Raw genomic sequence first — 23693 nt, forward strand, 5'->3', positions numbered from 1 at the left:
ATCTAAGAAGCTGAAATCACAGAACATTTAGCATTTACACTTAAGAAATGACAATGAAAGTATCAAAATATTCTGACTAATTAACTAACATGTTAATGTTTCAGCCCTGGTCTATTTTCAAGAAGTAAAATGTACAAATGTAACAACAAACATCAAATTATTTGTTTGTATGTTTATGTATGAGTGTCCTTACATGTGTGCCAGTAAGACATGAGATAAAAACACAACACAACAAGGACGTCTCATATCAAACGCTATGTAATGGCTTCAGTTGTGGTCAGTAGCTCTACAGTGTACCTTTAAACATTACATATCAGAGGTGGACAAGCTCTGATGAAGGCCTGTATGGTGAAATACTCCATAATTTGACATCAGCGTCTTTCATTTTAAGTAGTTTCATTTGAATTTCAAATTTAATTCTGTTCTTTAACAGATATCAGCTCTTTTTACAGAGCTAAACTGTATCACACTGGTTCTGATTTAAGTATTTAAGTTACACAGTGAGATCACTGTGAACAGGAGAATAACAGAGTGAAGATATAAGAGAGGCAGCAAGATGCAGAGACTTGCACAGAGTACAAAAGAGAAGCAGGGAAGCAAAGTGAGAAGAAAACCACAGAAAGGGACAGGAGGAGGCCAGAGAGTGGCCTTGCTTTACAATAAGAGGATTACGACACAGCCCGATAATCCTCCCACAATTCAGCAGGACAACAGAGTGAGCTGACATCTCATTCAGCCCTCCAAGTCTCATCCTTAAAATGAGGCTAATTAACAGCTAATCCTGACCACTGCCAAAATTACCACTGTTTTTGAAGACAGTGTACGAGAAGGGCAGCATTAAGGAAAGGAAAAATTAATTGCTTTCTTCAGTTTTGTTTTGTTCATCTTCTTCTTTGTAGAATTTCAACTTTTATTTAAGCCTCAAGTCTTTGTCAGACTGAAAATAGCGAAGTAGCTCAGTTAAATTATAGATTTAATAAAGACTTGTTTGAAGTCGTCTATCTTGGCTTTAATTTTCTTCAAAATGATATGTGCATGATTCTCCATTAATCTCTTTTGTGGCCTATATGCATGAGTGATCAGTTTAAATGCTTAATATAAAACATGGCTGTCAGAATTTAACAGTAGTCTGCTTTGTAGTTTTACTTGAAATTTCAAAATGTCATATGCATTAGGTGGTAAGCCACCTTAAATCTTTTCTACTGCAGCTGTTATATCACTCAAGCACAGATACGACAATGTTTTGAGGTTTATATGGCCACAACTGGGAAGCTCATGGTTAATTGTAATGATCTAAATTAAGACTTAGTTATTTTAAGAAAATTCCTCAACTGCAGCTCCTCATCTTGCAGCCAAGGAGGCTGTGAGTGTTGTATCTATTTGCATCCTTCTACTTTCCTGCCTCTCACTGATCCAATTTCCAACAATCAGAATCTGTTTTGCAAACAACTTGAGGTAAGTCTGAAAAACTAATTGATGACCAAACTAATTTTCCTGCCACCTGAGAGCTGCTTTCAAATAAGACTACTTTGGAAGATAGAGGCTAAATTTAGAGTGCTACATTTTGAAATGATAACAAGATGTCTTTGTGTAACTTTTGAATTTTAGGAAGGATAACGATGGGCATTATTGGTTATGACAGTGCCCCAATTTCCAGAAGATCTGTAAAAGCTGTTTGTTCTTCAGGTCAGAATTTGGGTGGCTATGTGAGAAAAATCATTCTGAGCAGAGAAGCATGCATTATGATTGTACCCGATGAAATTCAATTATTGTACGGTCAAGCATTCAGTGCATGCATGTTAAATAAAATGACAGACATTAGTTAAGATGACTCAAGAGAAACAAGAGAAAGATGCTGCAATTTTAGCAGGTTAAACGAATAAACCTCAGATAAAGAACACCAGTGATACAGCAAATGAGAGAATGTGTGTGTGAGTTAGCCGGTATAAATGATGAAAATGAATCAACCCAAAGCCATAAATCTAAAAAAGAAAAGAAAAAAAAAAGCAGATTTTCCCCCTAGATTGATTCTCAGGCATTGAGAGAGTGAATACATACTCTAGTTCAATTCATTTGTGTTGATTTTTGGTAGAAAAGAGAACCAAAACCAGGGGTAAAAGCTGATTAAACAGTGACCCAAAACCCTCAATTTGTCACACAGCCAGCCCAAACGACCCCGGAAGAACAGAGAGAGCACAGCATACCCGACGAGGAGTCGGAGGATTTTAGAGCAAAAGACCAACCATCAGGGGTCATTGACGCACAGTGAGGTAAGCGCAGCTCCACAGGCTTCAAAAACTTGAGGCCATGAGGTCCACACATCACCAGAGGGCTGAGCAGAGTCTCTCCTGTAAACACAAACACAGAACATGGTTATTTAGAATTTCAGGTTGGTTTGTGATTTTTATTTATTTTTTTTAAATCGAGAAAAACATCCTTTGTGTGTCCATCCATGCTTGAAAAATACAGAGTTATGTCAGTGCATCTATACTTTAAGATGCCTGTATCTTCATATTTTTCATACAGCAAGAGCACTGAAAACGGACTACACAGTGCAGGATAAACTGAATTTAACTAATGAAGACATTAATATAAAAACGATTTCTGAAAATGCGACAAACAGGATGTATATATAACCTACATGACAGCTGTGCATTTGTCCTGTGATGAAGTAACAATATTTATATAGACAATTAAACTAAAATAAAACAAACTGCTTTCACTGATTAATATCACATATCATGCTTTTCCTGACTAGTTGAACATTCACATCCCAAAAAGCAGCAGTTTTGAAGAACAGATAAATACATAGACCGTTACAGTGGCAACAGCTGATTTTGCATTGGGGGATTCAACATTTACATATCATCATCTTTCAAGTTGCAAAATTATCATACATTTGTTTCTGACTCACACCCACCTAGCAAATGTGAGTATTATTTACTCTCTTTTTTGTTGTTTTTGGTCTCTCCAACTCCTGAGGGAAATATCTGGTTCTTTAGCTGCTAAATTTTACATCATGTTTAGCGGTTAGTCTGTTTGTAGTTTGGTGCTGAGCCGGTAGCATGCAGTTGGGTTTTACAGTTGGTTTGCTGAAAGCAGCTGCTGCTGATTACTGAGTAAAAAACTCACTATACCGTAACGCTCTGGAAAAGCCACGAGCAGCTGCACTTTCAGGTGACAACTCTCTGGAGGTGCATTACTATGAGCAATCACGACAGTGTCATATTGCTTTCATGTCGCTATTTGTCAAAATTACAGAAATATAATTAAAAGACCCCTTAATTAATCTCTGTTTTATCCGACAAGCACATCAGTAAATAAGTGATCCTGTCTTCAGTGGCATATTTTCCCCAAAGGACAACGTGCACAATTAAAACGTAATACAATGACTAAATACTAAATGGTATTTAGGGCAGCTGCATGAAAGTCTAATAATTCAGATGTGAATTAAGAAAACCCCCTGGCATTCTACATCTGTCCGTCTTTGATACGTTACCTTTCTCTTTGTCGAGCGGCGGCAGGATGCTGTTGTCTCGACAGACCTTGAAGTAGATCTCCTGCTCAACACCGTCAGGGATGGCACCCTGCGGGATAATTATGCTGACACCTGTCTCAATGGAGCTCAGAACACCACCGTTACAGTTGAAGATACCGCGAGCTGTTGCAACCACAGTGTGGCCCTCGTCTTCATCGTCGTCATCATCCAGGGCACTGGGGCTAAGAGACAGACACCTTGCCTGTGACATTCATATTCAGCAGAATACTTCTGATTTAATCTCCACTCAGACTGAGTCGGTTACCTCACTGGGATGGCCTTGGGCACGGCGTTGACGTTGTTATGCTGGTATTTGGAGCGGTGGTCCATAGTGCGAGTGAAAGTGTCCAGGCCACTGTCATGGTCTGCATTCTGGGGCTGTGCAGGTATCTGAGGCTTTACTGGACTGGAGCTTCGACCCTGTTCCAAACACAGGAGATTTAACTGTTATATGTAGTATTGTATTTACTTACGCATTTCAGCAACAAGGAACTGCTTTGACCTAATTCGACCTTTGACTTTCCACCTGTACTGGAAGTGGGATTGTTACTGTCATAGTCACCATGACCGGTCTGACTGTTTTGGTATTTTTGCCTTTACTGTGCAATACAATAAACTGATATTATGTATACGTGTGATTTCCATTAGAAACAGTCCAGTTTTCCTATATCCTATTGTATAACAAATACTAATAATTCTAAATTAGACTTGCAATAACACATCTCATAAATGATTTCATGACTGAAAGTTGCCTTTTAAGTCATATTAATAAATTCATTTCAGACCAACACAGCAACTTTAATGATTTGTCAGACATGCAAATGTTAGTAAAGATCACATACTTAAACTGGACATGCTGATGGAGCTGTGAATATGGATGTTTGTTGTCAGGCTTTGAGAATTTTTTAATAAGTCTGTTGGAACTGATCAAGACAGAGACTCCTGAGTTGAGTTTAACACAACTAGCAATAATGGCTGAAGGGTAAAAGATGAAACTGTAAATGGAATAAACAAGAGACGGGCTGCATAAGACTGAAACACGGGCCACTGGAAATTGTAATTTCTGACTGAGTTGAAAGTGTTGATTATCTTTCAGTAACTGGACACTATAAAAGACACCTATGATGTATGTGTTGTTTTCAGCTCTAAATAAAAGTGCCAGTTTCAAACTGCAGGTCAAGGGCTTTAGCTTACTTACAGAGCTTGGAACAAAAGTTATTAAACACAGGATAAATATCTCCACAGTAAGAAGCAGATAAATTTATTTTCAAATGTATTTGAATGAATCTGGAAACCCAAATCAACAAAAGGTCAGATGAAAGAGAACTTCAGCTGTGCTGAAAATGCAACCGGAGTCTGAGTGGCAGCTGTAGGGCAAAAGAGAGATGACTGGAGGGTAAATGCGACACAACACACACATAATAAAGAGTCATGGTGTAGTCACAGGTCAGGGTAAGAGAGACAGCAAGGGCAAAGTGTCTGTGACAGAGGGTGGAGAGAAAGGCAGTGGAATGTTATCGCCACTGAACAGACACTTTAAATAATTCTCTCTAAGAAATCGAGTATTAACATATCCTTTAAAACATGTAAGATGTTTAAAACTATGAGGTTGATGATGATTAGCAATGCAAACAACTGTAATGTTGAGGTTTAGTGACAAACTAAACTGTATGATACTCAGAATTTGCTATATATGTAAATTATTGACTGATAATCTTCATTTTATTACATACAGGATTTTGTTGGCAAGTGGCTATAGTATAAACATAATAATGAACTCAAAGTTATTACAATCAATACATATAACTTGTCAGATATTATCCCTTGCATAACTGATATTGGGTCAGTATACTCTGATTAATGTGGAATTACAAAGTGTTTTGAAAAAGTGAACTCGACTTCAGAAAAACCTGTAACCAAACTATAAAAAAAGTGTAAATACACAGTGTATACTGCAGAGAGACATATCAGTAGCATAATGAATTGTAAACAGTGCAGCAACCCCTTGTAAAATTATACATTTGACACACGTTGTTGCAAAACCTCTGGCCAAATCTGCTTACCTTTGGGGCAGTGTCAGGCTTGTCGTTGGGCAGAAGGTTATGGTTGAATTTAGGACTGTCAAACATGCGTGCAAAAGGCCTGGCAGAGGTGGTGTAGGGTTTGGGCACGTAGCGGTTGTAGCTGGATGTTGGTGGAGCCCCAGTGTTAGTGACCGACTTCGGAGGCTGCTCACTAGTGCCATTAACTGGAGACTTCTCAGGGAAACTCTTGTGAGGCAGAAAGTTGGTCTGGACTGTGTCCTCTCGGGCAGAAGGCTTGGCTGTGGAAAAACCATGGAAATCAGCCAGAAAACAGTGAGTGTCACAGAGCTGTGGTGGGCCTGTATGCTTTGACTTGGTTGAAATTCTGTACATTTTGAAAAACACAGCATGCAGTATTTCTCACTAGACCAAAAACAGCATGACATGCATTTGGCAATAAGCATGTACTGTATTACCATGTCATACAAGAAAGATAAATAAGATAAAATCCTGAAGCCGTTTTTTCTTTGATATAAAATAGTAAGTTTTACCTTCAGCTGGGGGCTTGGGCAGTGTGGCTGGTGGCAGAGATGGCGTCACCTGGGGAACCGGTTCATATTTTTTCTCAACTGGACTTGGTTTCTCCACTGATTCCGTCCTATTTCATAAGCCCAAAACCACAAAGTTAAGATTCACAGTGGAAGATATGAATATTTAAAAAAAAAAAAAAATTACATCAAGGATGTTAAAGAAAAGTGTATATAAAAAAAAATGCATTGACACTAAAATTATATAATATAACCAAACATATCCAAAATAAATGAGAATATCAGTGGGACTGAGCATCACCTGGGGTAGCTGTGTGCTGATTGTGCTTGTGGTTGAGGTTTGTTGGGGCCAGCCTGAAGTTTGTCAAAGTAAGACAGCTGTTTCCTGTAGTAGTCCTCGTCCTCATCAGGGTCGTAATGGTTGGAACGCACAATGTCGTCAGCTACCTTGGACTGAGGCTTCTGGGGCTCTGGGGCTCTGCAGTGGTGTAACAAAACAGTCAAGATGGTAAAATGCAAGGCAGAAGTATTAAAAAAGTACAAGAAAGGTTTACAGTGACAAATGCCTAAAATGAACATGTGTGAGAACACAGTAACATTATCATAACCACAGGCTTACCTAAAGGTCCTCTCTTGATCCAGGTTGCTCAGAGAATTTGCTTTAGGGATTACTCCACCCGCTTTCAAGGGTAAATCAGCTGCCTAATTATAGTAGAAGCAATTAACCTTATCAGTAGGATAAAAATGGTAAAGGTTCTTTGGATCTAATGTGCTAATTTTTCAAGAAGTTAAAAAGTAAGTGTACAAGATAAATAACTACTGTAACCGCATAAGCATTCACTTTAAATATCTATAAAGTCAAACAGTTTACCTTGTTTCCAGATAAATCCCCTGTATCTCTGGCTCGGTCCATGGATACTGAGCGCTTGTTCTCAAACATCTTGACCCTTGTCAGGACTGACTGAGGTCTCATGGCAGGGTCATCCTCTTGGTGCTCATCTCTGGCAGGTGCAGGTTTTGGAAAATCTACAGGAGAAGGCGAGGGAGCTTCTGCTTTAGGTGGAGGTGTGGGGCTGGTTTCAGAGTTCACAGGAGCAGGATCATACTGCTGAGGTTTGTAGCCTTTTTGTTGCAACGTTGGTCCCTGGTTATAGGCAGGTCGCTGGGCAGCTGGCTCCGGGGAGCGGGAAGCTGAGGGGTATGTGCTCAGGTGAGAATCCTGGTCGTAGTGCAGATCAGACCCTGGCGCAGGAGGTGGAGGGTCATCATAACGGACAGGTGCTGGACCTGTCGGTTTACCGTAGCGAGGCCGTCCGTCAAATCCCTGTTGAGGTGGGGGCTCGTCATAACGTAGAGGAGGGGTGTACTGCGAGTCAGGGCCATCACCGTAAGGCAAACGGGGATCATAGCTCTGGGAATTGGCAGTAGATAGCGGCTGGTTGTAGGGGTTCCACTGTTGCTGGTCATAGTGAGGCACACTGTTCTCGTAGGGTGGGTTAGAGTCATAATTACGGTACTTTGGTTCTGGGTAACCACCTCCACTGCTGACTCCACTGCTGCTAACATCATACCGACTGGGTGGGTGGTCGTAATCTCTGTATGGCTGCTGGTCAGGGTGATATCCTTGCTGAGGGCTGTAAGTCACAGGCTTCATACTGTGACTGATTCTCCCTATGTTGTCTGTGCTGTATGGATCCTTCTGAAACATCTATCAAACAAAGAAAAACAAAGAAATAGGTTAACAATTGCACAGCCTCCACTATCATACTGCATCAATATATGTAATATTTGATAAGAAAAACTACTGGGCACAGAAACATTAGTTAAAGTTTGAAAAAAAAGAACATTAAACGAGTCTGTGAAATTAATTGCAGAAGAGGAAACGAGAAGGGAAAGACCTGAAATAGAGAAACTGAGAGGGAGGGGTTACTAGTCAGACAATATATTAAACAGAAACTGCAGCACAGCCAAATGTTGCAGCTTATAAACATCACAATGTACCAATGCAACTCCAAAACAATGAAATTAAATAAAAAAAAAAAAATAACAAGGTTGTTAAAAGATGCAACAAAACAGTGGGATCCACTTTTCTTGTGTTTACTGACAAAATTTTGAGAATGTAGTGCATAAAACTGTACTGTTAAACTATTCATGGTTTAGACAGCATTTTGATAATTTGATGAATAGCTTGCCTTCAAGCATGACACATTCCCTTCTGCATGTGCAGTAACAAAAAAGATGTCACCCACTGTCTTGGTGCAATTGTAAGGCAACATAAACATCCACAATAATATTTACAAAACAAGCACATACTCTTCATAAATAAAAATCCTGATATCTGAGAAGTAGCCATTAATTATTCATCCAAATTTACTGCATATTTCTGTTTAGATGTTACATGGCCAGATGTTACCTGCAAGTAGCTACATGCAGGACAGGACATAAATTCAATGATTTGAAAACTAATGGCTACTTTTACAATGAAACAATTCACTGAGTCTGCACTGAAATACTGCACAAACAGATCTACATCTAGTGGTTAACAGAGAATGAGGCAAACATGTTGCAGCCATGCAAAGAAGATAAGCAACAGTGAGAACTGCAGGATTTCCACTGCTCTTCTACATGGAGGCATGTCAGCGCAGCCATTACCCCCACACCCACTGTTGTTTACCAGCATTTGCTTGCACTCTGGCATGTGCGCAGACACACACACACCCACACTCTTGCACACCCACACACACATCTCTGTCTCTTCTGGGCAGCACTGTGGCCAGCAGACATGCAGGGAAGAAGGAGAGAGAGAGAAGCGTGGCAGCAGAAGGTAGGTAGGTAGACAGGCAGCAGCAGCAGCAGCACAGGAGGTCAGCCGGGTCAGACCGAGCTCAGGTGAGCCGAGGCCGGGTCACGGAGCATCCAGTGACGATCAGATGGATACCTTTGGTTCTGAACTGGCCATTCCAGACTGTAGAGGTTCTGGTGTGACGCTCTGAGGGGCTAGCTCAGGGGTGGGTCTCCTAAGTGAACCAGCCTCTGGGATGGGGCTTGGCTGGCTGTAGGGAGGAGCCTCATCAGGGCTCAGAACCCCTACAGTTTTTACAGTAACATCAACAGCAGGGGGCGCTGTCTCAGCCAGGGGTTCAGGCTGCTTGGAGATGCTAGGGACGGCAGCGGCCTCTGCTTTCTGTGAAGTGGTTCAGAAATGTTTAATAACACGCGCTGACACACTATGGTGCAGTACTAACAAGTGCTTCTACCTTCTCAGCCCTTCTACAACGATCAGCTCGTCATTTGTACCTAGAGTTTACACTGATACAAACAGCTAATCACTCGCCTCCACATTTAACAGTAGCTGTAGATCAACCAATGGCATGTGAGAGTTAGGAATTAGTAGCAGGACAAGTTTTCATTGTTAGAGAATTCTAATTTGATTTTAATTCTATGGTTACAACACAGTAAGTTGTTATCCCCTTTTATGTTCATTAACACATCATGAGACGACAAACGTTTAGATTTGGATATCACAACTGCCAATCAGGTATTGATTAATACATTTCACAGGTACACTGGATTAACACTGGCATTTCCAACATGCACATAATACTTTCTGGTGTCGTATTGTCACAGTCCCAATCAAGAACAAAGGCAGGAAGTGCACATAGGTGAGTACTGTTACAGACACTTGGACAAACATGACTTTTTTCCTCCTAGTGACATTAGCAACAGTCACGCTGAATAAGACAGCTTGTGGTAATACAGAGTACAACAATAACAGTAAAACTTATCAAGTTCTTCCTTTCAAAAATAAAAAACACACGCTCACAAACATCAATCAACAAACACAGAGGCAAATAGATAAAATAAATAATATCATAAATATAGCTATATATTATATATAATATTTTTAAATATTACACTAAATACCTGACCACAAAAGTTTTCACTTTAGCACTGATATTGGCTTGTAACAGTAGATAGACAGATTAACTGTAAAAATAACAAGTGCCTTCAATAGCGCCTCCAGAAAACCCTTCTAACGCACACCACGTCCTCCAGACAACAGGGGAGACGTACAGCTCTCAGAAACGCTACCTGCTGCGGCGCTGGTGCCTTGAACCCAGCTGGGTCGATGCGGTTCAGGGGGTCCGGCTGCACTGTGTGCTGGTAGCCAGCATAGCCAGGGGGCTCCTGGATGACAGGTGGGTCCTCGCGGACAGGCTCAGAGGAACGGGTGATGGCGGGCTCCGTGGGTGGACCCACATCATCATTCAGCGTTTCATCCAGCTCCTGGTCAGTGTAGGCTCCACCCTCTGTGTCTGTGTCCTCGTAGTCGGAGGTGTGGCGACTATCGGTGCTGTACATGGAATACTCACTGCCCGGCGCCGACAGATAGGAAAGGCGGTCGTCATGGATGTCTAGGTCATCCTCAGCTGCCCCATCAGCCTAAGGAAGGAAGAGTGATATAAAAGCACGATAAGAAAACATAAGTACTACTCTCTACATAGTTGTTGTGTGTGTGTGTGTGTCCGTGTGCTTGTCTTACCTTGCCCTCTGAAACCCACACCAACTGGTTCTGTTGCTGCTGGATTAGTTCTTTCAGCGCTCCAAACCAACCATCATTCATGCTGTTCAAGTTAATGGTTGCTGAGTACAAAAAGACAGAAGGGCAGAAAACAAAATCTCTCCAGTCAAATGAGTATGAAATTTTTTAGGTATCAATTAAGTACAACCGTATTATCAGAATCTCACTTAAGACAGATTCTTTGATCCACAAATGATCAGCAACTTCTACATGTTTGACATCATGTTTGTGAAAGACTCCAGAGTGATAGTACAGAGACGCATGAGATCGCAGTGTTCCTAAGTATCATGTTTTGCAAGAAGTGGCTAAACCAACTGTGTTATGCTGGAAAAGAGACACTTCGTATGCGAAATTACGACAGCTGCTCTCCTTCCAAATAAAAGCAGGAAACAAGAAATCGCAGGGATAGTGCCAACATCATGCATATACTTTGGGTTTATCTATTTGCAAGATTTATATCATGACAACATTCGCATATCATTACACACCCTGAAAAAAAATTTTTTTTGAAATGAAACACAATGGGCAAAATCGGTGAGCTTCAGATGTAGCTTATTGTGTTGGGTTGTGCTGGGTGTTTGGAAAGAAAGCTTTGTGGAAAATTCATATTTATGCTCCAAAGACTGAATGTGAGCTGAGAGGAATGCTCTCTCGGACCTGTCAATTTATCATCAACAAATGCTGGTGAAGCATAGTTGAAGCACATCCCTTGACAGCAAGAGTGCAAGCTTAGAAAGTGGGGAGGGGGTGTTCTTGTGTGACAGAGCTCCACAAGCTTTTGGGACTTTAACAGAATGGTCCAGGCACATCAAGTGTTGCAACAGCTTCCAACACTGCAGCACTCAGCTGTCAACTGTGTGTGAACCGTCTTTGCCCCCTGTGAAATCTCTTCCAATCAAACCATCCCCTTCCCACCCACTGGATGAGCCATCTACTTCTCCCACTGCACTCACTGGTGAAGAGGTGGTGGTTGTTCTTCCTTAATTTGAGGGCTCGCTCATAAAGCTTCCTTGCGCTTTTCCTAGACTCAGGGCAGAGGCGGGTCCTCATGTTCTTGACGCCCTGCTTGGTATCTGGGTTCAGAAACACCACAATTGGATACCACTGAGCGTAGTTCAGACGATCCACTGCATTGGGGGTGATGTCCAGCACTGCATGCTTGTCCTTCATACAGAGAGAACAAATGAAAACAAAAACATGTTGTAAATGTTTCTTTTTGTATACTGAGCCTTAAATCCCTGTTGGAATACAAGTTACAGCTTGGTGAAAATAAAGTGCTCTCTGGTCAACAACACCACAGTTTTTCACATTTTGTGTGTAGCAGACCTTAAGGTCAGCTGATTAGTTTGGATTATTTTCTGAGAGGAATCTGTCACAATAAAAAGTCCTGCCTTTGCTGAGGATTTAGGCAACAAATTGTATTTAAGACTGAAACACACCAGAGGGCAGCAGTGAGCTGTGCATATTATTGCAGCTCCACACCATATTTTTCAATTACCAAAATAAATCTGTCTGAACATGCTTATATCTATATCTTTCATAATTTTACTTCAATACGTGTTCGTATCTCATTTCACTCACTCGGTCAATGATCTGTTTAATGGTGTGCAGACGAATGATGCCAGAGCTTTTCTGGTCGGTTCCTGCATCCCTGGGTTCACTCTCTGTGGAAGACAAATGGACAGTCACTGCATCACATCAACACAGAACAACCACAATAAACACAGGCTGTGCCCCAATTAGACATCCTTGTAGCGTGCAGTTGTCGACTCCCATAAATAGAGTGGCTAAATTCAGAACAATAATCTTTGTATAGGAGAAGACAAGTGTGCATTTATGAAAAAAAGCTAGATAATAATGACAAAATGAGGGCAGCAGCCAATTCATGCAACACTCATTAGGTACTTTTGGGTAGGTTTAGGGAAGGAAATTCAGTATTTTATGATTATGTGTGTGCAAGTGCATGTAGCAGTATAAATCATGGTGCACGGATTGTGTTATGTGAGGAACACTGACGTTAAATATGCACATACAAGAGCAGAAGGGTCATTTGGGATTAATGAGAATACAGTGTCATTGTAAGCTTTGGGGATTTAAGCAAGGATGTGAAGAGGGGTTTATGATTCAAACAAAGATAAGCAATGGATTCCTGCCCAGAAACACAAAGTTCAAAGGAGGGCAGTCATCTCACTAGGGTGTTTAATATAATAAGGACTCAAACACATCATGGGGTAGGGCTTAATTTTCTAATTGGATCTATGATCTGCAAACACTGGTCAATAGGTATAGAAAAAAGTAGGAAGGTTATAAAAGAGCAAATAAATATAGCCATGCAGCAGAGGTTTCAAGCATATGCAGCAATGTTAAACAGTAAATTTTGCGATTCAATACCATCACTGATTTTCTGCAATTTGAAGGGTAACTTTAGATGGTGATTGAGACATCTGTTTCCATCACTCTATTAACAAAAATGTGACGGACACATAGACACAACACTGACAGCTATATATAAAATCTGACATTATAGTTGTGAATAGCAGTTGCTGTGAAAGCCCCCCCTTTTGCCCAGTGGTCTATGTGCCATCAAATGACAGCTGATGATCACATTTTACAACCATTATTCTTTGGTCCTGCTGTGGAACCCAGTTTTACTCTACATACAGTGTCACAGTACATATTAATTTTTTTTGTCTGCTTTGTCTTCTCAGTGCTTTTCTATTAAAAAAAAAAAAAAATCCACCCATAATGGTGCACTTTAATAATCTGAAAAATACATGGATGGGGTAAACAATTTCTTTAACTTTAACACTAAAATAATAGCAAACTATTTATTTTAAGGTCTCAAAAGTTGAAGAGCTTTCAGGTTTTATTGGCATCGTCAGTTAATGCCACGTTGATGTAGTTCCATATTAATGGGCAAATAACAAATTCATTCATTCTTTCCCAGGCCAATAATTCCAAGTCTTCATTTATTAGTTTTTCATCTAATTGTACATAAAGTTTTTTTTAGCTTTAAAAAGACCTCCACGCACATCTCAGTCTCCACAGCATGTTAAACTGCACAGCTCGACATGCAGCCTTGCTGTTGCCATTCTATATGATGAAATCTGCGTTTACGTGGGGAATAGCACTGAATTTAAATATTGTAGTATTTCTGTGTGAAGAAAAACACTTTTTTTGAAACACTGGTTAACTACTGCTAATCTCTACTACAATTAAAAACAACTGAAGATATCACACCGACACACAGCACTATAAAGATTTAAACTGTGCAAAATGTATAAGAGCAAAAATTCATTCTTCACATTAGTCGTATTTTAATTAAACTGAAGAATTGCACCATCTCAGTGATCAATATCGACATCTTCCTAAATGATGTCAAATGTGCAAAATGTGATGAGATTTATTTCAACTACAAATTGTAATGTGTGTTTAAAAATTACATTTGTTTTGGTTCCAGTTAAGTACAATTTCAAAACTAGGCTTTCTCCACAAAAAATAAGTCTCCTGTTCCACTTGATGTCTGTGGAGAGCTAGCTGTGGGTCAGTACGATATTACATTTCTTTAGTCTCAGGTCTCCTGTGTAAGGTTTTGCAAGACTAAGGTCATTGCTGAAATACAACAATAGAGAGTTACTGCCAAATGTGATGACAAAAGAAAATTAAATTAAGTGCTATTCCCCTATATGCATTAACCAGGCAATGGCTGTTGTTTAAACATCAATACAGTAGGGAGCTAGCCACCAAACACTAGTATATAGATTATCTGCCATTCACTGAATCAAATAAAACAAACAAAACTGGATGCACTAAGTGACATACTTTCCCCTCCTTGTTGTTGCTGTGTTTCTGTAAAGAAAATACAGTTACACAATCATCACTGGAACTGTGCAAATAAACACAACGAATTGAAACACTATTTATGTGGGTGTGCACTGAATGTGTGTTTGGTTGCACTGGCATGTGCGGTTGTGCACTTCAAGTAATTGAAACTCAAGACTGAGTGTTAAAATGAAAACCACACATTAAATATACTTGTAATTTAGAGGAGGTGGATAAGGACTGAAATTAAAAGAAACGTTCAGCTCTGCTTGGAGTCTGGAAGAGTAAAAGATAAACAGAGAAAGGGGAAGACAGAAGCTATAAACAGGAAAAATAACAGACACAACTTGACTAACCTGATCGACAGACCCACTAAAACAAACTCAGGATATCTAGTAGTAGTAATAGTACTTTGAAGTTAGGCAGAAGGACATCTAGTAAACAGAAACCTCAATGAGTAAATATTTTGTGAAGAATTCCCTGTGAATGACTATTTGTTGGATTGAAAACTGTAAATTTAACTTATATTGTTACATTGTTCAAATCTTGTGACAGTGCTCTATTTCTACTGATAAAGGCCGAAGAAAAAACTACAATTCCACAGTATATCCACCTGTAGGTTCTATCTATGGTGAAACGCAGGGGTTGTCCTCATACACCAATAATCTTGTGTATTTAATCACTAAGTTATCATCTGAACTAATCTGTGATCACAATTATTAAATGCCAAACAAACATTTAAAAAAGTGTTTTTATACACTTTTGATAAGTAGAATTAAATACTAAATACTAATAACTAAAGTTATGTTGTTTAATCAGATTTGCAGCCTTAACAAGCTGTTTGGCAACACACTGTTGTGTTGATCTTAACAGCAGCAGCATATTTATAAGAAAAAGAGAGTCACAAGAAATAGTGATGTCTAGTGAATGTCTCCTTTCACTGGAAACAAGCCAAGAAGGTTACTGCTACAAATAACTCACAAGATAATTCCCCAAATTTGTTGTGCAACGAAAAACTTTGTGTAATACATTTTGTTACCTTTCTCTGTGAAAACAATCAAATTAAATGCAGCCAAGCTCGAAAAATACACTCAAAGCATCCCAGAAGAAAATCCTCACACTTCCTAAACAAGGAGTTTTTTGTATATCGGGGGTTCCAAAGTGCACCTCAGACTCAGTAAATGGGTTCACAGGCATGTAGAGCTAAGAAAAAAGCTACAAAAAAAGATTAACAAAAGAGTATGCCATAGAGGCATTTACCCAACAATGATTTTAACATCTCTTGTTACTAACCACTCCTGTGAATATCTGATGCAAAGATAAAACAGCCCTCGGCTTTAACAATGTGGCATGGGTAAATTAATAGTCTGGTCTCAATCCAAGGCACACAGCAGGACACTACACAGAACACAAAAACTGGACATAGGGAAGTGGGTACTTTATTACTTACTTGCTAGTTCAAAGATGTCTGGCTCCTCCCTGGCCAGTTTCTCTCTGGCCACATCTGCTATTGGCCCAAAGATAACCACAGGCCTCAGGAATCCAGCTGGATGAGAAAAATATCATATCATGGAGATTACTAAAGGTTAGCCTGGGATAAAACTTACAAACACAGTACTGTTTAACAATACACACACTGTTTAAAACATTGCAATTAGTAATTACCGATATGTTCCGTGCATAAATGCAGTTTCTTTAAAATGTACAGCTCACATGAAGAACAGATTTACCAAAGAGGAGCAAAGTGAAGTAAACCTGCCAGCTCACTTAGAAACATAGCACACATCTAAATATCTATGCAAAGCTCTAAGGAGAAGACCTCACAAATGTCGGGACAACTCTGCATTTCTGTTAGCGATAAGAAATCTGCCCACTCATTAGCAGATCATCATCCACCAGTAAAGCAGAGACAAAGTACATTAAAGGTATGTGGGAGTCACCAAGTAATTGCTGTAACTGCCTTGGCCTCTGTACTCTTACCTTCCCTGAGCACCACCCTCTCATAGGCAGGGAACTTGGTCTGAACTGGCTGGGCTGACAGGTCCTCCCTGCTTTTCCGCAAATTCCTCTTGGAACTTCGCAACCCTCTGAATCTCCAGAAGTCTGCTCTGTCACCTCCAGGTGTTTTCGGGAGGGTGTACTGCACACTGGATAGCTGCTCAGCTCTTTACAGGAAAGAGCAGGTGTAAGGTTTAATTTCAGTCAAAACTGCTTTCAAGGACATTTTTTGATAGTAGAGGTATTATGCAATAAGCTTTCTACTGTTTAGAGACAGAAACCATGGGAATATACTGTCACTGTAACACCATGATACAGTACTGACTGAAGACATGCTGATGATTCCTTAAAATGATAATTTAGGCTAAAGGAAATGCCTGGAGTACTAGCATAATTTACAGCTATATATTCACATGATGACGAAACTACATACTATACAAGGTTTTGTATTTTTCCCCAGTGGGCTAATAACTTATGAGTTGTTAAAAGAGTCAGCATTTTCAAACTTGCAAGCGTCTTACTCTAAACAAAAGTCATTATCTCATGACAAATGTTATTGTGGTGAATGTTGGTGTGGCTTTGATTAATTAAAGTTGTGCTCTGATGCATGTATTTGAAACCTTAAATTGTCAGTGTGTTTTATGGTTTAATATTTGGAAAGGCTCACTTGACTGAGGAGCTGTAATATATTTCACAGTATTTAATGTACGTGATTAAAATGCATGCAGCATGTGGAAAGCTAAGTCTTTCCTGGCTGCAGACAGTGAGGAATCTCTGTTTAAACACTTTAAATACTGCCAGAGGCAGTGAAAGTTGTCGAAACAAAACTAGATGCTGTTGGCTAGATCAGGGTCTATGCATATATCCTCAGATGCACAGGCCACACAAAACCTTCACAAACTTTAAACAATGGATCTACAGCTGACATACCAGATGTGTTAAAAATATCCTACCTTTAAAACGCAGTCAGTCTATAACATACTGTAACACGAAATTCAAACTTTTACCAATAAAACATGATTGCACAATGATAAATGTGTGACGTTCAGTGGAACAACATTACAGTAAAACAAAAAGAAATTATCTGCATTCAAATTTTTCCTTATTACTCTCAAATCAACTTCAAAGATTCAATTCCACTCATGAAGTGCCAGGCCTAGCTCTACATGTGTTAAAAGGTGAGACTTAAAACATTTTTTACCTGTTCTTGTTGGGGATGATGCCTCTCTCCACTTCCTGGTGGTTCTTGCCAATACGGATAGCAAGCCAAGAGCCTAATTTGCCATTGTAGAGTGTATCTACTACACGAAACACCTCACCCTTGTTAAAGCTCAACCCATACGGTGACTCTTTTTCATATTCAAAATGTGTCCGAATGTAGAAAGAGTCACCCACATCTGATTCCACTATCCTCCGATACACTAAAGACAAAGCAGCAAACAGTGATGGTTAGAGTTTTATAGGCAGATTTAGACTGTAGTTCTCACGTATTAAAACTAGCACAGCCCTTAACGCTGTCATCACTCACCATCCTTTTTCTTCTGAGCCAGAATAGTAACTTCATCTCCTTTTGGGAGATCCAGCAAAAACAGCACAGCCTCTTCCCGGATGATGTTGGCAAAGTCCACATTGTTCACCTACAGATGCAGAGGTGGAAGAGGTCAACTTGCAGCGCTACAGTAGGACTTCAGTTAACTTGATCTTAATACATTTTTAATTAACCATTGTTCTTGCTAAAATGAATTGCTGAAAACTGTTGGGTTTCTCAACTGTCAGTAAGATCATCTTTCTCAACAGAAGCAGGGCAATATATTCCACTTTAAACTGAGCAGCCTCCCCCTGATCCCCTGGTGCTGTGCTAAACACAATAACTGCTGTTTATTGACTCTGCTCGAGGGGCAGCAGGGGAACCAGAAACGCATGGACTTAAGTCACTGAACCACAGAAAGACATCTTTATCCTTCCCAGAAACAGAGAGGTGTGACGTCTTTATCTCCACTAGCACACCATGACCAAAGGGAAACCACCTAAAGCTGGAAAACAATGTCCTGGAAGTCTCTATGATGTGTTTGTACTGTGGTGAGAGCACACACAGGCGCTAAAAAAGGTCTACAATGTGGAGTGGGAGGAATATAAGATGCTGTATATTCATAAAGAGAAAGAGATAAGATAATACAAAGAAATAAACACAGTTTGCAAATGTTTTTTTTTTTTTTTTTTTAAAAAACAAAACAAAACTGTGTAGTTAAACACTCTGCCTCTACTATACAGTGTGTGTTAAACTATATAGCTTCAAAGCAGGTGTAAGGCTGCTGGATAAACATGCCAGAATGGATCCAACACTGACATCAAGAGGGTTTCCATCATCCCATCAACAATGTTACTCTAGTGTTCAGTGAAACACACAGTCGACTGTTCAGAGGTCAGAATGCAAGAACGACCTCTATTGTGTCCTCATATTGGAAACAAGGGGAGTTTTGACATGAAGCAAAGCCCGGGAATGACTCATAGACTGATAGATACATTGTACTGTATTCCCAAGATCTCTTTGCACAGAAGTAAATCTACTGTGGCCATGGATCACATAGTTTCACCACTAATTATCTAAGTTAGTGTGGGCAGTCATGGATTATGTGTTTGACAATAACACCAGATGTTCCTCCCACTTTCATTCATCTGACATGGAAAAAAACAACAATGTTAAATATTTTTAAAACAGAAAAACATTGATTAACTCTGACAGAAAACAATACCTTAGAATCATCTTACAAGCTGCACAATACTATGGCAGAGCAATGCAAATCCGAAAATCTACATTAGATATCTTTCCTTCTAACCCAGTCAACTGTTGCCTTTGCAGTAGATTTTCTCTCTGAAATATGTAAAACTAATGAAGCACATACAATACATGGACCACATGTCCGGCCTCTTGTAGCAGTGCAAACAGGGATTTTCATGCTCAAAAGCAAGTTTAAGTCAAGTTACTACAGACAGCAAACTAGAATTACAGTCTCATGGATGTGTGCTTCTAACAATCAGTGAAATTGCACTTTACATCCATGTGTGCCCAGATGTGTCCTTTAACCTTTTGAGTATGAAATAGTTTGACTTTATTATTTTATCCTATTTGACATTTGTTTGAAATTTTGTATGTGAATTCCTGAGTTATGGCCAAAAATATGTTCTGTCAGCTCACAATGACCTTTAAACACCTTTGTGGCAAATCTGAAGAAATTCCCTCCAGGCCTTTAAAAGAAATTTGTGTTCATGAGACAGGGATGGACACCTACGCAGACATCCTAAAAACAGAGGCAAAATAATGGTCAAGTTATTGAGTGTAGCATACCCTGAGAATCTGGTCTCCCTCCTCCAGCCCCTCCTTAGCTGCTGGACTGTCTTCCAAAACTCCTGCCACAAAAATTCCCACATCGTTCCCTCCTGCTAACCGCAGGCCGACACTCTCTGCCTTCTTAAACTTGACCAGCTTCATACTTGGCCTGCAGGAAAACACAGGAATACAGGTAAGAGTTAAACAAAAAGGTCAGCAAATCAGGGATTTCAAAACAATCACTCTATGACACACAAAACACAGCCACATTTTCAAGCAAGCACGGTGTGGTAAAACAACAAAGCTATAACAAAAGATGACCAGAATCTTTGACCTAATGGAAACTAAACTTCAGACATATGGTAGAAACACTTTCAATAAACAACAATGTTAATTCATGTTGTTAAAGCGAACAATATTTGCACTTTATATAAACTATGTTCTACAGTCCAGGTCTGTATTGCTCACTATTGTACTGAAAAACATTAAGAATATTTACCTGAGAATGCTGTCATCGTGTGCAGCGCTGGGTACAGGGGCATCGGATGGACTAACAGGCAGGTCCACGTCAGGCTGACCCGGCTGGGCATAAACTGGCTTTGGTTCTGGCACAAATACAAACACAACAGAGGTGACACACTTACACAAAAATAAACTACAAAAAAACAATACAAAATCAAAAATCAAATACTGTATCACTTCTGTTATTTGTAGGGTAAAGACAGCAAATCACACAGTCGGTAATGATGTGAAATCAACCACAAACATGAAAGCATCTGCTTTAATTCATGTCAGATGTGATGACTATTGTTTTGATATTTATTGCATCCTACAGGCTTATTTTTCTCAGATGTCTACATGCGTAGTGAGCATTTCTTTGTTAACAGTGAGAAGGATGTTTAAAAATGTAATGTACTATTAACCACTACTTGAGCATGTCGATTAGGTAGCATATAAACAATAGTTCAGATTATGGGTGCTTTAAACAGTAATGGAGTTTGGTATAGAGGTGTATCTCAGCTATGACTCACTGTCAAACTTTTTTAAATTTACTTGTGTCTTTTAACTAATTTACACTCCGGTACCGACAGCAAACAGCCACAGCTCCACACAGAACAAATTACTTGAAGAGTGAATTAAACCTCAGCAAGATGTCAACTAAAACAGCATCCGTTTGCTTTAAGACTTGAACTCTATTTCACTGTGTCAAAGGGGATGAGACAGACGAGTATATAAGGTGGTAAAAGCTGATGATGGCAGAAAGTGTCTTTACCAGGCAGCGGAGGCAACTGTTTGTCATCTCTGGAGCTGGCCTGGTCGCTGGCCTGTGACAAAACACCATCATCAGAGCTTTTGACTGGTGTGGACATGGCCCCTGGTTTAGATATGCGATCCTCATCTCGACTTCGATGGCTGAAATAAATAATAATAACACATAGCAATTAAGTACGAGAAGAATGCTAATGCTAGAAGCTGGCAGTTTTTATTAACACATCCTTAAATCACTGCAACATTGTTTTCAGTGTTAGTAAAGATGACCTTGTGTAGTCTGTGTTTAGTGCTAGTTCTGTCCTGTGTGGATAGCACCAGGAAGACAGACACTAAAATGAACCCAAATGGAAATAGCATCGACCATGCACTACGTCATAAGGACAAACGGAGAAAAGATTTGAATGAAAAGACAATTAGCAATAAAAGTAGGCATATTCGTCACCCGTTTAAAGTTGTATGTTCTTTACGGTGGAGGTTTTTTTCTTTTGAAACTGTGCAGGCTACGCATTATGTCAGTGAACCATATTCCACCTAAAAACCGATTAAGTTTAATAGGAGAAGACACAGTGCTGTTTTCCAAACTAAAGAAACTGATTCAAGCTGAATTTTTTTACAGACCATACACTAAACTAGTCAGTAAAAGCACACAAGCAGAAAAAGAAACATCAGAGTGAGGCTCTCAACATACAGTCTTAAGCTATGATACTTTTCAGGTCAAGTTCCTGTTTAACTTGGATAAAATAAATAAAGAAAAACTGTGTGTGAGTCTAGCAAGTTATGTCTAACAGAGTAGAAAGAGCTCTGTTGCTTAAAACAATGGTTGAATTCCAATCTGATCACATGACTGCCCACTGGCACAGCACTTGAGCTGTATTCAGAAGCTTTTGTACAAGAGCGTGAAGGTGCAGACTGTGCCACCAGCTCTGACTGCACAACTTCTCTCAGGGCAGTGCTCTCATTTTTGCTCATGTAGTGTAAAAATATACATTGCAGAGGCGTATATTTTGGTAGTCACTGATATTCATACAGCAAAAGTCAGCAAAACATAGATACAAAGGCAGTACATGTGCATCCATTTCCAAGGTAATGGCCAATAATCAGGGTCAAATGTGTAAGCTGGACAGCTTCAGCCCTTATTTACAAAACTTTCCAACACATTTTGGCCTTTTAGGCCTGAATTTGACTCCTGACTCCTGAATTTGGCAGTTCTCACTACAATTCAGTTTTACAAAAGAACTTCTTCTGTGCAATATCATGCCCCTGCATCGCAAGGATAAATAACAGAATTGTAATGAGAGGAAGAAAGGCATAGTCTGTGCGTGCAAGTGTGTGTGTGTGTGTGTGTGTGTGTGTGGGTGTGTGTGTGTGTGTGTGTGTGTGTGTGTGTGTGTGTGTGTGTGTGTGTGTGTAATGAATGAATGAGAAAGAGTGAGAGGGGAAAAATGAGAGATACAAACAGACCAAGAATGAGGGACAAAGACAGAGTGTGGTGTGGCCTAAATCTGCTGCTTCTTGCTGCAGAATGGTGCTAAAAAAGGCGTCACAAAGACAAAAACTATTTCACCTTTCATATTTTTATAGTATCTGTACAGGGAAAAGAAAGCAAGAAGGTAGGTGAGATTTAGAAAACACGAAGAAACAGGACAGTAGTGGCCAGACCAGAATATCTACACTGCAAAACAGCCCTAGTCTCCATAATTATATATTCATTCAAAAGCTTTAAAATATTTACATAACAAAATTGACTTAACAACAGTGACTGGACATATATTATTATAGTTTTGAAATACAAACCGGGATTTCATCCCTATAAGCTTACAGTCTCATAATTAAATATATCATTCACAGAAACTACAAAATATTGTAAAAAAAAAAAAAACTAATTACTTACACAAATACATCTGGACGTTGAACCATCATTACGAGGATTTAATTGTAATTCCTTGAACGACAACGCAGAGAGTGTTTCGCCTGTGCAGAAAGTATACTAAACCTCACTGAGAGACACTTGATAAAGTGGTTTTTTTTAATCATCTGTTGTATTCAAAAATTTGAACCAGCATTGTGTTGTAAGGAGGGGAAAAGAATGCATCTAAGCAACAGCCAATCAGATTCAATGAACCATCTGGCTTGGGGCAAAGCACTGTGGGAAGTATGTCAAATTCCTTTTACCCCTCCTAAACTGAGAGACAGTAAAAACATTCCCTTACATCATAGTCTGGCGACAGTCAGACTGAATCACATCTTATACAGCATCCACATGAGTAGCAGGTGTACCCCTCATATCTTATGTTCACCAAATTAACCAGTCACCCACAGTGATAAACAAAAATAAAACAACGTAACATTTGGTTCTTACTTCTACTATTAAATTTGGTACATAAACATAAAAGAGGGATGAAACAAAGAGCACCAAATTCCAGTGATAAGTTCTCAAAACGAACCCTCATGGGTCTGTTGTCGAAGGGATCCATTTGCTTACGTCGGAAGCAATCTATGCAACAGCAAACCTGCAATCATCCTGCATTTTAACAAGTATGAGTACTCCAAAATATGCTATTTAATGAAATGACTGCACTTG

General features: G+C 39.6%; 1 protein-coding gene across 14 annotated transcripts in view; it reads right to left on the minus strand.

Annotated features, from left to right (window-relative positions):
- The window catches only part of tjp1a (tight junction protein 1a), a 99036-nt gene that overhangs the window by 3998 nt on the left and 71345 nt on the right, over positions 1-23693 (minus strand). For 4 of the 14 annotated variants that reach the window (XM_023276697.3, XM_023276696.3, XM_055011080.1 and 1 more), the window contains 21 exons: positions 21114-21253; positions 20340-20445; positions 19859-20009; positions 18041-18149; positions 17714-17933; positions 16495-16679; positions 15965-16060; positions 14515-14541; positions 12274-12356; positions 11646-11856; positions 10654-10754; positions 10203-10553; positions 9049-9294; positions 6982-7818; positions 6730-6812; positions 6412-6588; positions 6114-6220; positions 5602-5861; positions 3804-3958; positions 3500-3720; positions 2205-2348 (listed from right to left, as the gene is read on the minus strand). In XM_023276697.3, coding sequence (XP_023132465.1) covers positions 2205-2348; positions 3500-3720; positions 3804-3958; positions 5602-5861; positions 6114-6220; positions 6412-6588; positions 6730-6812; positions 6982-7818; positions 9049-9294; positions 10203-10553; positions 10654-10754; positions 11646-11856; positions 12274-12356; positions 14515-14541; positions 15965-16060; positions 16495-16679; positions 17714-17933; positions 18041-18149; positions 19859-20009; positions 20340-20445; positions 21114-21253 — 4010 coding nt within the window. The remainder of the gene's footprint in view (positions 1-2204; positions 2349-3499; positions 3721-3803; positions 3959-5601; positions 5862-6113; positions 6221-6411; positions 6589-6729; positions 6813-6981; positions 7819-9048; positions 9295-10202; positions 10554-10653; positions 10755-11645; positions 11857-12273; positions 12357-14514; positions 14542-15964; positions 16061-16494; positions 16680-17713; positions 17934-18040; positions 18150-19858; positions 20010-20339; positions 20446-21113; positions 21254-23693) is intronic. The other 10 variants (XM_023276698.3, XM_023276699.3, XM_023276702.3 and 7 more) reach the window with 9 other exon arrangements.

Source organism: Amphiprion ocellaris, chromosome 1, assembly GCF_022539595.1.
Source record: "Amphiprion ocellaris isolate individual 3 ecotype Okinawa chromosome 1, ASM2253959v1, whole genome shotgun sequence".
NCBI classification, from domain to species: domain Eukaryota; kingdom Metazoa; phylum Chordata; class Actinopteri; family Pomacentridae; genus Amphiprion; species Amphiprion ocellaris.